Consider the following 12,742-nt stretch of genomic DNA (forward strand, 5'->3'; position numbering starts at 1 on the left):
AATGTGGTGCATATATTACATCTAAAACTTGATGATGTTATAATGCATATTTATGGAACCTATTGGGAAATACTGCTTGTATAATTTGGATAGAGCAATCATTCAACATAAATATTATGCCATAACGTATTAATATGTATTTTTTGGTATCTGTAAACACAATTTAATTTAAGATAACCCCTTGAGATATTGTTTTTCAGAGGGGTCCAATTCATTTCAGAACCGAGCCTTACTAGCCTTTACTGGAAATTCACATCTTAAAACTTGCGAATGAAGCTATGGATTATATATTTGTTGTTTTGTATAGGCAGTTGTCTTTTCTCTCCCACTGCAATATCAAGGGTAAGCATTCCCCTTTAGCAATGAGCAAGCAATGCCTCTGAATCGATAATGTCTATGACTAACCTGAAACGGACAAGACACAAAGAATTCAGTTTCTTTTTTAACAGGCCCGGCGGTCTCCTTGGCAACAGTGACAACATCCAACCAGGTTATGAAGGCCATTTGTAGGGATCGGTCTCTGCTGCAGCGGACAAAAGCCTCATAATATGACAAGATGTGGTGCGCTGCTGTTGCACGTTGAGTTTAATCACATAACCATCAGCTGTTTCTAAATGAGCCAGTCTCTCTCTTTGCCCACTGGATCGTTCTTCATCCTCTGGTTTTTACATGTAATATTACAACACTTTATCTTCAACGGTTGTTCATCCAATATGGTATGCCAGACCGGTAAGGTGGGAAAGGAAAAATGTGCATTGTAAATAAACAACATTAATCATAATAATGATACCAATTATAATTGTGCACTGATATTATTTATGCAGGGTGCAGGCCCTTTGTAATATAGCATGCACAATGGTGATCTAGCCTGACTAAAGTCTGCATGATTTCATTTGTAATGCACCAACCAGACTTACAGAGTCTGTGCATACGATGTTATGAATGAGCTATGAACGAGCAGCATCGAGCTATAACGACATCTTGCACATTCTCATAAGCTCTGCGTGACCTTACTTTGTCTTTGCTCAGGTTGGTGCTGCTGTTGCCAGGATACTAATTCCTATGGCAACACTTGAGCACAGCGAGGGAAGCAACGCTGAAAAAAAATGCAGGTAATTGGCGGGATCTGACTCTCGTGGACCGGAAGTCCATACACTAAAAAACCTCACAAAGCCGCTCAGACAAGTGAACATACATGCAGGGAACAAATGCATTAGAGTCTATTGATACTGTCGTGTTACCTAACAGGTTTTTAGGTAATTATTAGACATTAGCAGGGAGTGTTCTGCTGTGTAAAATGAAGGCAGAATAATCACAATATGATAATAGATAATAGATGTGATTCAACTACATGGATCCCCTCCCTCGTGTACTATTCATCTAATGAGCATAAATTATGTTGGCTGTTTATTTAAATATCTCATCTTTCACAAAAGGGTTTTGTCCATTATAAAGAAAGAAATGTTGTTTTCATGGGGAAGTGCACTGTATTCCAATGTTGAATATGGCAGAGATGGCTTATGTTTGCATGAGAACATACTGCCACCATTTGTCGAAAGATTGGCACTGCTTCGACCATGCATTCCATGCAAGTGGAAGCATGAGCAGACCATTTCTGACCCTCGAGAGAGGATGAAGAAAAGTAATCCTTGGGAAACATCCGAAACCATCAAATGTTATGTGAATTGGAGAAAGAAGTAAGAGGCCTTCCTCATGTATAAAAAAGACCATAACTCTAGAGAAGCTGAGAAGGCTAATATTAATATTTTATTTTCTTTCATAACCCAGTGAAAAACAAACGCAAAACATTTGGGTCAGGTTACATTCATGACGCCCGGATGCTCGTGTTATGTAAACCGGCCTCGTCATAGTTACCTCAAGATCACTGATTTATAAAAGCGTACAATGACGCTGTTCCACTGGAAAGGCCATCCCCACCGTCACGGCCATTGTTAAACGCATGGTGTGGTCTTGGTCTCTTCCGGCATAAAGGGTGCACCTCTGTAAACACCGCACCGTGCCAGTTGGCCATCCCCTCTGCTGAGTCCCAACAATGACACAGAGAGAGGCCTAAACAGACAGAGCTCTGTCGTTCTTATCAGTGGGTATTGTGTGTGTGTGTGTGTGTGTGTGTGTGTGTGTGTGTGTGTGTGTGTGTGTGTGTGTGTGTGTGTGTGTGTGTGTGTGTGTGTGTGTGTGTGTGTGTGTGTGTGCGTGCGTGCGCGCGATCCAGCACTTGAAAGATTAGTGGTCATTAATTCTAGTAACTGATTCATCAGAGAAGAACCACCAGCCACCTAGGGCTATAAGCACACTAATGTTTGTACTGTGCAGAACAGTTAACACCTCCCCATGTACAAGACACAACCAAATTGCCTTCCACATGAAATGGCAAGGGACACCTAAATATAATGAAACTTTTGACACATAGAAATTACCATTATATAAAACACGATGAAAAAACAGTGTGTTTATGCGTTTTATTTCGGAATTGTCTGAATTGCATTCATAGAATGCATGTTTACAGTTTCGCACAAAGTCCTTTCTGTGAACGGATCAGGAGAACCAAAAGCCACTCACACAACAGCAATCTGCAACGAGGGAGCACCCACCCAACCAACTAGTCGGGGTTACGATTTATATTGCTGCCACTAGTTGGCACCGCAAACAATCTCACCATAAATTCAGTATCATCCGCAGAACCATCAGCGGCACCGGTTTTACAATATAAAAGCACGGGGCGTTTTGATTTCATACGGTCCTATCAGTTTGTTTGAATATAAAACATATTCACGTCAAATACGAACACAATTTAAAGACCAGTAATATATATATTTATTTATCAAGAGATCTTTTTCTTAATTAGATATATATTTCATAATTGTTGGCTTATTGGTGAGTGGACTATGAAGATTTTTAAGTTAGACGGATTCAAACAAAAATTTAAATGCAACAATTTCATCAATGCAAAGCTTATAACTTATACAGCAAATACATTTCTGATTGACATTTTATGAACAAACCTTTCAAACAAACTACAAAAAACGATTCCAATTGTTTTTTGTACGTATATGTCAATGCTTGTTTTTTTTTTATTTAATTTACTTTTTGTGTTTACTTTCTTCATGTTTATTTTTTAATTAAACTCGTTCCGCTTTTATTTTGAAAGGATCATAGCGGATATGCTTATTTCATTAGGTCCGTTGTTGTTTACGTCGGTTAAACATTAACAGCCCTGACCACCAAAAATAATTTCCGCATCGGGTGTGTTGAAAGGTCTGTTGCTTTTGGATCTGAATCAATGAAATTGAAAATGGCTAGATTGGTACTTAGGTCCAGCTTTAGGGGCTACATGTCCAGTCAGATGAGGATGGCGTCCGACCAGGTAAATGGGTAAACACTTTTTAAATGCTTTCTTTAATGCAGTCTTTACTAGGCTAATTTCATCCGTGCATGCATGACAACACATAGTGAACGAGTACAATGTTTAGTTACATATGTCAACAGTATAAAGTGGATCATTAATGCGCATATGTGCCCTCAGCACAACTTTACGTTCCTGTCATGGTGGTGCGTCCCACCCCGTCCCACAGATGTTGTGATCTCCAGGTCACACACTGCATACTGTCAACACGTCATCTTCTCCACAGCTCGGGGAACTAGGTGGAGGAGCAGGAAAGGGGGGAGGCGGGGGAGGCGCAGTGAGAGAGGCCGGAGGAGCTTTTGGAAAGCGACAAGCGGCAGAGGAAGAACGGTATTTTAGGTAGGACGCCTTGGTTGTATCTGATCTATTTTTAATCACTTCTATCATACAGTCATGTCTGGCACCGCTATGGTGGGACAAGCTCCTTGCCGACGTCAGGACCGCAAAGTCGCTCGCCAGACTCAAGGCCCCCTTGTTCAGATTTCACCTGGACTCTGCCTCCCCATTACCGCCCACCGCCCCTTCTCCCCTACTCTCCTAAAAACACCCCTCTTATGCACTTATTGTATGTATGTACGTCCGGGCCCTTAATGTACGCACGTGTTGTATATTGTACGTCCTGGCACTTAATCATAGTACTTAGCATTGTGTGTAATCTTATCCTAGCTATCTTGTTCTATGCAGGAAATAGTTTTAACCTAGCAATTGTAAGGGCTTGGCACTTGTTCTATGAACATCCTTCCTGTACCGATATTTGGTTGTTTCCCCTTTCTTCTGACAAATGTACTTATTGTAAGTCGCTTTGGATAAAAGCATCTGCTAAATGCCGTAAATGTGAATGTACCACGCCTGGACCTGGCAGGCACATGTGTTATGACCACGTTATAGTTGGTCCTCTAACGATTGTTGTCATGAATTTGTTGTTTTCAACCAATTTAGGCAAAAGGAGAAGGAGCAGCTGGCCCTCCTGAGGAAGCATCACGAGGAGGAGATCGATCACCATAAGAAGGAGATCGAACGCCTCCGACGGGAGATCGAGCGACATAACGGGAAAATAAGAAAACTAAAACATGACGACTGAGTTTTCTGAGTCCGAGGCGTCATCCACATTACGACCTTAAAACATCACTGATTCTATACTAGTCCCAATCATTATTATATGGACACTCCGTATTGTATGTCATATGAATCAAAATAAAGCTTTTAATTTCTATCAATTGTGTTTTTAATGTCATGCTCCCTAATGGATCATTTACGTTGAAGTGCATTGTTCATTTCTCTTCACCGTTTAAATATTTGTATATTTCGTTGGGTAGCCTTCTACATTATTCGGGTCGAAGTAAAAAATATGTAGAAAATAAAACAGTTGCATACCCCTAATAGAGTCACGTGATAACCCGCCTTTCAGTGTATCACAACGAATCCCCCCAGGTCTACCTCCGAATCTCGCGATGATGCACGAGTGGTGGCGATGATCGCCGAGCGGTGGCGTTGTTCGAGCGACGACGGGGCTGTCTGGAAATCTGTCTCGTGGGCAGACCCACACGTACTATTGATATTACCGATTTGATAACATCTCACGCATCAAGAATTTCATATTTAATTCCACGGTGGTGTTAATTTTCTATAAGATATAGGTAAGTACGGCTAACTATTGGTTTGCCCGACGCGTGCTTATTTGAATTGTGAAAGGTGTTTTTCTGCTCGACTAGGCCTCCGCTGTAGCCTCTCTGACGAGCTAGCAGGCTAATGATGTTTGTGTTAGTCTTTGAATTAGATGGAAAACGAACACGTTGTTTATTTACCAAAGACTTTCGCGATATCATTGTGCATTGGTACTTAGATGCATAACCTGTGGGCGTATTGAGACTAGAATGTAAATGCATTCGACAATATTAAGTTTGCTAGTAACCTGCACGCAAAGGGGGCGGGACAGTGCCTGTTGGTTGGTATATTCACATCCAATTCTGCTGTGACATAGCCTCATTTATTGACGGGAAAAGTAAAGATGCATACCGTTGTCCGTGTGTGTGTCCAATTTTATTGTTAGGTTAAACTTGGTCGAGGCGTCATTCCTATTGTATTGCATGTATATGTATTGCATGCTCGGCATCAAGCGCCAAACGCGTCTCGGAACTAGGACAACTTCTTAAATTAAGCGCACAACCCTGCTTTTGTTTTTAGAATGGCCACTGCTGAGGTGAACGGCAGTTCTGCCCTAGCAAAGGAGGAGGATGAACCGATGGACGTGTCGACCACGCACACGGAGAATTACCAGACGTTGCTGGACGCCGGGCTCCCCCTGAAAGTAGCGGAAAGCCTGGATAACATTTTCCAGACAGGTGGGCTGTTACTTCTGAACTGTATTCCATCACGGTCTCATTTACATTTTCGTGCATACCATCAATATGTGATTAAGGACAACACAATGCATGCGTGCGTTATTAATGACTACGACCTGTAACGGCAGGCTTGGTAGCATACGAGGACCTTGATGAACGGGCGATCGACGCGTTGCGGGAGTTCAACGAGGAAGGGGCCCTCACGGTGCTGCTGCAGTTCAAAGAAAGTGACTTGTCCCACGTTCAGGTTGGTGCCATAAAGTCATCACTGGGAGGGGGGGGGGGTGCTTTCTGATGCATTTTCAGTATTGGTGCATATAATAATGGAGGGAAACCCCCCAAAAAATCTTTCCACAGAACAAAAGTGCTTTCCTCTGTGGCGTCATGAAGACGTATAGGCAGAGGGAAAAGCAAGGAAGCAAAGTACAAGAATCCACCAAGGGCCCTGACGAGACCAAAATCAAGGTAAACAAACGAGGTGTCAGTTCCTAGTCTGAACTACGCTGGTAGCTCTGCATTCCTTCCTTATAAACATGTCACTGTTGACTCATCATTGAACACGTGTTATGTTATGTCGTATCGTTTGTCTGTGTTTTTAGGCTCTGCTGGATCGAACTGGATACACATTGGATGTGACCACGGGGCAAAGGAAATACGGGGGGCCCCCACCGCCCCAGGTCTTCACGGGGTGCCAGCCCGGCGTTGGCACGGAGGTAAACGACCGGGGACACTTCCCAATGTCTGGTCATTCGCCACAGGAAACAGCTGGCATGCCAGGACTTGTATGAGGATGCTAATTGCTACAACCGTACTGCTCATGTTCCTTCAGGTGTTTGTGGGCAAGATCCCCAGAGACCTGTACGAGGACGAGCTGGTGCCCCTCTTTGAGACGGCCGGGCCCATCTGGGACCTCAGGTTAATGATGGACCCCCTGTCGGGCCAGAACCGCGGCTACGCCTTCATCACCTACTGCAATAAGGATGATGCGCAGGAGGCTGTGAAACTCGTAAGTAGCCGATCGAATTCGATTGAAATGGATATAGGGAAGGTATCAGGATTGTTATGGAAATGCTACCGGATTTCAGTGGGTTTGTCTTCTCGTTGTAAAAATGAAAGTAAAGCAACAAACTCGCATTTCAACCCGTTATCAACTCGCTACACATCTTTTGCAGAACAACAGTGAGTGACCTTTGACCTCTGTCCTTCTCCAGTGTGATAACTATGAGATCCGGCCAGGGAAGTACTTGGGAGTGTGCATATCGGTGGCAAACAATCGGCTGTTTGTAGGATCCATTCCAAAGAACAAGACGAGAGAGAGCATATTGGAGGACTTTGGCAAAGTCACAGGTTGGTCTTCTTCGGTCTAACAAAACGATCGATTTGTTGAAATTATTTTGCATTTCACACAGAGTAATGTGGAATTGCACTGCTTCAAATGCCCTCCAGTGGAACCCACCTCCCTCCTCTTGTTTCACTCTGCAGAGGGTCTCCAGGAGGTGATCCTGTACCACCAGCCGGACGACAAGAAGAAGAACCGCGGCTTCTGCTTCCTGGAGTACGAGGACCATAAGTCGGCCGCGCAGGCCCGCCGCCGCCTCATGAGCGGCAAGGTGAAGGTGTGGGGGAACCCCGTCACGGTGGAGTGGGCCGACCCCGTGGCCGAGCCCGACCCGGATGTCATGGCCAAGGTGAGCCGCTCACTCTTTGTTTGTTTTTTCTTCATACAGTTTAACCGCTGGTGTACAACGGGTGCATTACAGTCATAACCGGGGCTGTTATGTCAAATAATGTGTGTGTGTGTGTGTATAGGTGAAGGTGCTGTTTGTGAGGAAACTAGCCACGCCGGTCACTGAGGAGCTCCTGGAGAAGACCTTCTCTCAGTTTGGGAAGCTGGAGCGTGTGAAGAAGCTCAAAGACTACGCGTTCGTCCACTTTGAGGAGCGGGACTCTGCAGTGAAGGTGGGTCCCCTGCGGCACGTCGGAACAACAAACGACCATTCCCCACGCGTGTTGTTTACTTTGGGCTCATTCCTGCAATGGTTGTGTCCGCTAGGCGATGGAGGAGATGAACGGCAAAGAGCTGGGCGGGGAGGAGATTGAGATAGTCCTGGCCAAACCCCCAGACAAGAAGAGGAAGGAGAGGCAGGCGGCCCGCCAGACCACCAGGAACACAGGGTAACCCCACCTTCTGTGTGCTCACTTCAGAGAGTGTGCATTTAAATTGTGCTTTTTATGTTAGTATTTTTTTATTGAAACAAGGTTTTGTGATTGCCGCTTGAAGGGTATGTTTAATGTCTGATAAACAGATTGGATAAAAAAAAAAGATATATTTAGGCAAACAACAGGCTTGGCCCTGGACTGATGCGGTTGCCCACAGCGTCAGTGGAGTAAGGAAGTGGCCATTACTGTAGTCTGGTGAGGCGCTATTTCATTTAATCAAGCTTGAACAAGGACATGGTGAAATCCGGGTTCCCCTCTCCCTCTTCCTTTCTCTGTCTCTCTCTCTGTCGCCCAACCCCCGACCCCCACCTGTTACTTTCTCTGCAGGTATGACGACTACTACTACTACCCACCGCCCCGCATGCCCCCCCCAGGGCGGGGCCGGGGCCGCGGGGGCCGCGGCGGCTACGCCTACCCGCCCGACTACTACGGCTACGAAGACTACTACGACGACTACTACGGGGGCTACGACTACCACGACTACCGCGGCGGCTACGAGGACCCCTACTACGGCTACGACGACATGTACAGCATGAGGGGCCGGGGGTCGCGCCCCGGCCGGGCGGGGCCGCCGCCGCCGCCCAGGGCCCGGGGGGCCCCTCCCACGCGGGGCCGGGGGGGCTACGCGCAGCGGGGGCCCCCCATCGGAGGGCCCCGGGGCGGCAGAGGAGGCCGCCCCGGGGCCCCCTTCCAGCCGCAGAGGGGCCGCGGCCCCCGTGGCGCCAGGGGCAACCGTGGCGGTAACGTGGGCGGGAAGAGGAAGGCAGACGTGTTCAACCAGCCCGACTCGAAGCGCCGGCAGACCAACAACCAGCAGAACTGGGGGTCCCAGCCCATCGCCCAGCAGCCCCTGCAGCAGGGTGCCGACTATTCCGGTAACTATGGTTACAGTAATGACACCCTGGAGTTTTCACAGGATTCCTATGGGCAGCAGTGGAAGTAGACGCACCGACAGGTGTTGGTCAGAGTAAGTGACAAAACAAACAAACAAAATCAAAAAAAAAGGAAAAGAGCAAAAAGGAAAAAAAAAAAATCAGGAGATTGGGCCCCAATTTTTTTGATTGACTTTTTATTCTTCGTTCCTCATCGAAAAAAGAAACAAATATATAAATATATATTATCCCTGAAAAATGGACGGATCACAGAATTGGCTCCTCTTGATTGGCTGGAAAGCATTTTGGCTGAAGAAGTGAGCGTAACCGTTTTGCTGAATCCTTTCTTACTCCTTGCGGTTACATTTGGGACATGTGTTTAAAAAAAAAAAGAAAAAAATTACCTGAGCTAAACACTTTTACTGTTTGTTCCTCATTCTTTTAAAGCCAACAATGAACACTACAAAAAGACAAAAAAAAAAAAAATCCAAACACGGACGTTCATTTTACAAAAGTCTGAAGGGACATTAAATCATCGTATATTGCCTTGCAGGAAGTATGTGTCCACGCTCCTTCCCTGTCCTCCCCTTCTTGTAACCCATCTATTCGTGGTTTCATAGTGGCTTAGGGACTTGCTTGTAAATAAATGCATATGGTTAGCGCTTGATATTTTTTGTTTTGTTTTTGCTGTGGTGGAGAAAAGAATCCACGGGAGGAGAGGAGGAATCAAAGTTTTGTAATGTGTATGCGTAGCATTTCTAGAGGTAGACCACATGTGTTTTTTAAACTGATACAACTTCCTATGTATTCTTTGAATTTGCCCGATTATAGGATTTTGGTTTGGCTTACCTTAAGAGCCATAGCAGTTTGTTCTTTGATGTTCTTTGTATTTATAACTTCTACGTTTTGTTCAGTTTCAATAAAACTCAGTTGAGTATCAGTCAATTGTCAAAGATACCTCAAATTGAATGGAGTCATTCAGTATTTGATTTGAATTTCTACCTCAATTCTCACATTTCGATGGAGATTTTCTAGTAAACAATGCTTCAAAGTTCAAACAAAGACTCGCTAAAATTAAATCTGGACGTGGAAAAGTTGGGTGGTGGCTGGGTGAAATGTTGATTAAAAAAAACAGGATTTTAACCCTTTATTGTCCTCTTCATGCCACTTGAAGCTCTACAACCTCTACTCCTCCTGCACACACCTAATCCATGTAGCCTACATTCCAGGTATATTCCAGACCTATTAAAGAGTTCGGTCCCATTGGATTTCCATTGATTCCAGTTAAACACAAGCTTTGACCGCTGAATGGATCCCCAGTGAAGCTCCAAAATCATCACCAAACCACTGAAGAACCATATTTTACAATTATTTGCCATTTGCTATTTTTCCTCTTGAAAGGCACTAATACAAAGGGGTTAGAATTCTCTACGCCATTAAAGATTTGTCTTTTTCTTTTAATGACTTTTTTCAAAAAAGGGTTAAAATTCTTCTGTGTATATATCTGTGCTCATGAGGCTTTGCAGTTGCTCATCTAACCCTGTCCCCCTCACCCCTTCCCCACCCCCACCCCTTCAGCGCAGCGCTTGTAGCATCTGCCTCTTGGTACATTGATGTCCCTGTGTGCTTTGTTTGATGTCTCTGTCCTCTTATTCCAACCTGCGCAGGTGGAGCATCATTGAGAGTGCGGCACGGCTAGCGTGAGGAACTCCCCTGAGCGGTACTCGAGGGTGAGCTCGCCTTGCACAGAGTACCTTCTCCTCCTCACCCTGCTGCTTACTCTTTAATCACTGGCCGTGAACAACGAAACAACTAGCAGACGCCATTGTTCCTCTACTAACGATTTAGCGTCTAGCGTTGTTTCAGCAATTTCGGTTGGGTCATGAGGTCGGATCTGACAACAGAAAAGCGGACGGGCGGGGATTTGGGTAGGGACGCGATACCCTAGCAATAATAATTTGGAGAACTGCCCTAGTCACCCAGCTTACAAAGGAGCAAAATATCCTTGGCCTGTTTTCACCACTAGGTGTAGCAATGGGACACAGTGCAGCAAAGACACCCGTTCCGTGATCCCAGTGAGGGCTTAGTTATGGAGATGGATACTACAATTGTACGTTGGATTGTGAATAATTCAACATATTTTAAATTATTGTATTTGTAGTGGGGTTAATTCATTCAGGCGTGGCGTAAGAGGTCAGCGGTGCCTCAAAGTATGTTTTAATCTGTACAGCCACAAGATGGCACTGGGTGGGTAAAATAAGGGGTGTGTCTGAGAGTGAGATGCAGGATGGATGGATGGATGTCGTTACTCCTGTAAAAAGCCTGGCATTACGCAATGTGGAAGTATGAAGCCTCACATGCCATTACAAATACCAAACTAGGAAGTTATTCTGTCAAAAGTATTTCAATTAGATTTGTGTCTTTATATGTTGCCTCTTGTTACCAGACAGTATGGAGGCTGCCCTAGATCCATGTGAATGACTCAGAGAGTTCACAAGAGTGGAACACATTAACTGGTAAGGTATTTGCTATCTGAGCTTTAACATGTGAAAGTTTCCATTGTTTTTGACCTATGTTGTTTTTTAAATCTTAAATGTACGGATATAAACACATTAAATCTAGTTACTTTAAACAGACCTTACACAATACAATTAAGATGACTGTCCCAGATGGGTTGTATAAATACTCACTTTGTGCCATCTGCTCTTAGGAACAGCTGGAGTACGGATGACTTGTGACCCGGGAGACTTATGAGTGCAATATGAACTCCGGGTCCCAGACGTCCATGAGCCCCTGTAGGCGGTTGGGCACTTAGTGTTCAGGCTTTGTTTGCAGCGTTCCAACACAAGATATGGTGAGTGATTTACTTTTCCAAAGGGATTTAATGGGGATCATCTGCGTCTTCATCTCAAAATCAAAATGTAGTACAAAATTCACACAAACTCAACATTCATACATAATATTACAAAAAATTAAAACCTTGACCTAATTCATAAGTATTTATTTGGAACGTGTTGCTTGTTTGACATAGATCATGCCCTCCTCCTGACTGCAGTGACCAGCGGAGGGCAGCAAGCACCGTCATTGGGATGGACTGAAGGCTGCATGTGACAGGGGAAGGAGAAGGAGGCTGGACCCTGATACTCCACCACCAGAACACACATCACCCTGTACCTGATTGGAAGGATCTAGAAGACGGATGACCTCTGCAGCAATAGTTGTAGGCCGGGTGTAATTTTAGCTATTCTTCGAAGCTAAACAAATAAAGCAATAAGGAGCTTGATAATTGTGCAGTAAGGGTGTTCTCTTGGAGTATTTCTATTCATTTTGATGCGCAAATAACTTAAGATGTCGTGGTTGTGTTGTGTGGGCCACATGAGCTTTTTGTCTGGGTTAAGGATAGGAGCAATGCCCACATATTTTATATCAAGTGCCATCTGCAATTCTAGTTCAAATTGGAAGTAACTGACATTAGTATTATAATAACAGTACAAATGGGTGGAGGTGGAGCACGCACACCCCTTTTTTAAATCGGCTATTTCTGAGAGCAGGGATGACGTATATGGTCTGAGACGTTACACAATCCTGACATTGTTGCTTTCCTACACTCCTACACATTTATGGAACAAAATATACACGTATTTTATTCACTGGCAGTCTGCTGCAAACCAGAACACTACAACGATTTGCAATTGATGGAGGTGATGTGATTCATAGTCCCCCGGGCTATGGTTCTTTGGAGCACCTAAACCTTACCGTAGGCTATGAAACCCTCAGAGATTTGACCAACCAACCCAAGAGCGATGCTGCGTCCCCAAAAAATACCCTTTTTTTTTTTTTTAACTGACGACCCTGTGGACTAATGTTAATTTATTTCGATAATT

At 44.6% G+C, this 12,742-nt stretch overlaps 2 protein-coding genes and 1 long non-coding RNA gene across 3 annotated transcripts; all 3 read left to right on the forward strand.

Moving 5' to 3' along the window:
• The first annotated feature begins 3,191 nt into the window (after window positions 1-3,191).
• On the forward strand, window positions 3,192-4,637 carry atp5if1a (ATP synthase inhibitory factor subunit 1a). The gene is made up of 3 exons (XM_079748856.1): window positions 3,192-3,385; window positions 3,651-3,763; window positions 4,364-4,637. The coding sequence occupies exons 1-3, from the start codon at window positions 3,302-3,304 to the stop codon at window positions 4,503-4,505; spliced, it is 339 nt and encodes a 112-aa protein (XP_079604982.1). The 5' UTR covers window positions 3,192-3,301; the 3' UTR covers window positions 4,506-4,637.
• Window positions 4,638-4,923: 286 nt separating this feature from the next.
• Window positions 4,924-9,798, forward strand: LOC307084485 (heterogeneous nuclear ribonucleoprotein R-like). Its single transcript, XM_079748892.1, has 11 exons — window positions 4,924-5,061; window positions 5,609-5,766; window positions 5,895-6,013; window positions 6,124-6,231; window positions 6,366-6,479; window positions 6,596-6,772; window positions 6,978-7,113; window positions 7,249-7,454; window positions 7,576-7,725; window positions 7,820-7,941; window positions 8,314-9,798. Exons 2-11 carry the CDS (start codon window positions 5,610-5,612, stop codon window positions 8,927-8,929), a joined length of 1,905 nt encoding a protein of 634 aa, XP_079605018.1. The 5' UTR covers window positions 4,924-5,061; window position 5,609; the 3' UTR covers window positions 8,930-9,798.
• A 1,118-nt stretch (window positions 9,799-10,916) lies between these two features.
• On the forward strand, window positions 10,917-12,117 carry LOC307084486. The gene is made up of 3 exons (XR_013812319.1): window positions 10,917-11,374; window positions 11,569-11,712; window positions 11,914-12,117. It is a non-coding gene; the product is annotated as an uncharacterized lncRNA (long non-coding RNA).
• Window positions 12,118-12,742: the final 625 nt, after the last annotated feature.

The sequence above is a fragment of the Pollachius pollachius genome, assembly GCF_949987615.1.
Source record: "Pollachius pollachius genome assembly, chromosome: 13".
In the NCBI taxonomy this organism is placed as follows: Eukaryota; Metazoa; Chordata; class Actinopteri; order Gadiformes; family Gadidae; genus Pollachius; species Pollachius pollachius.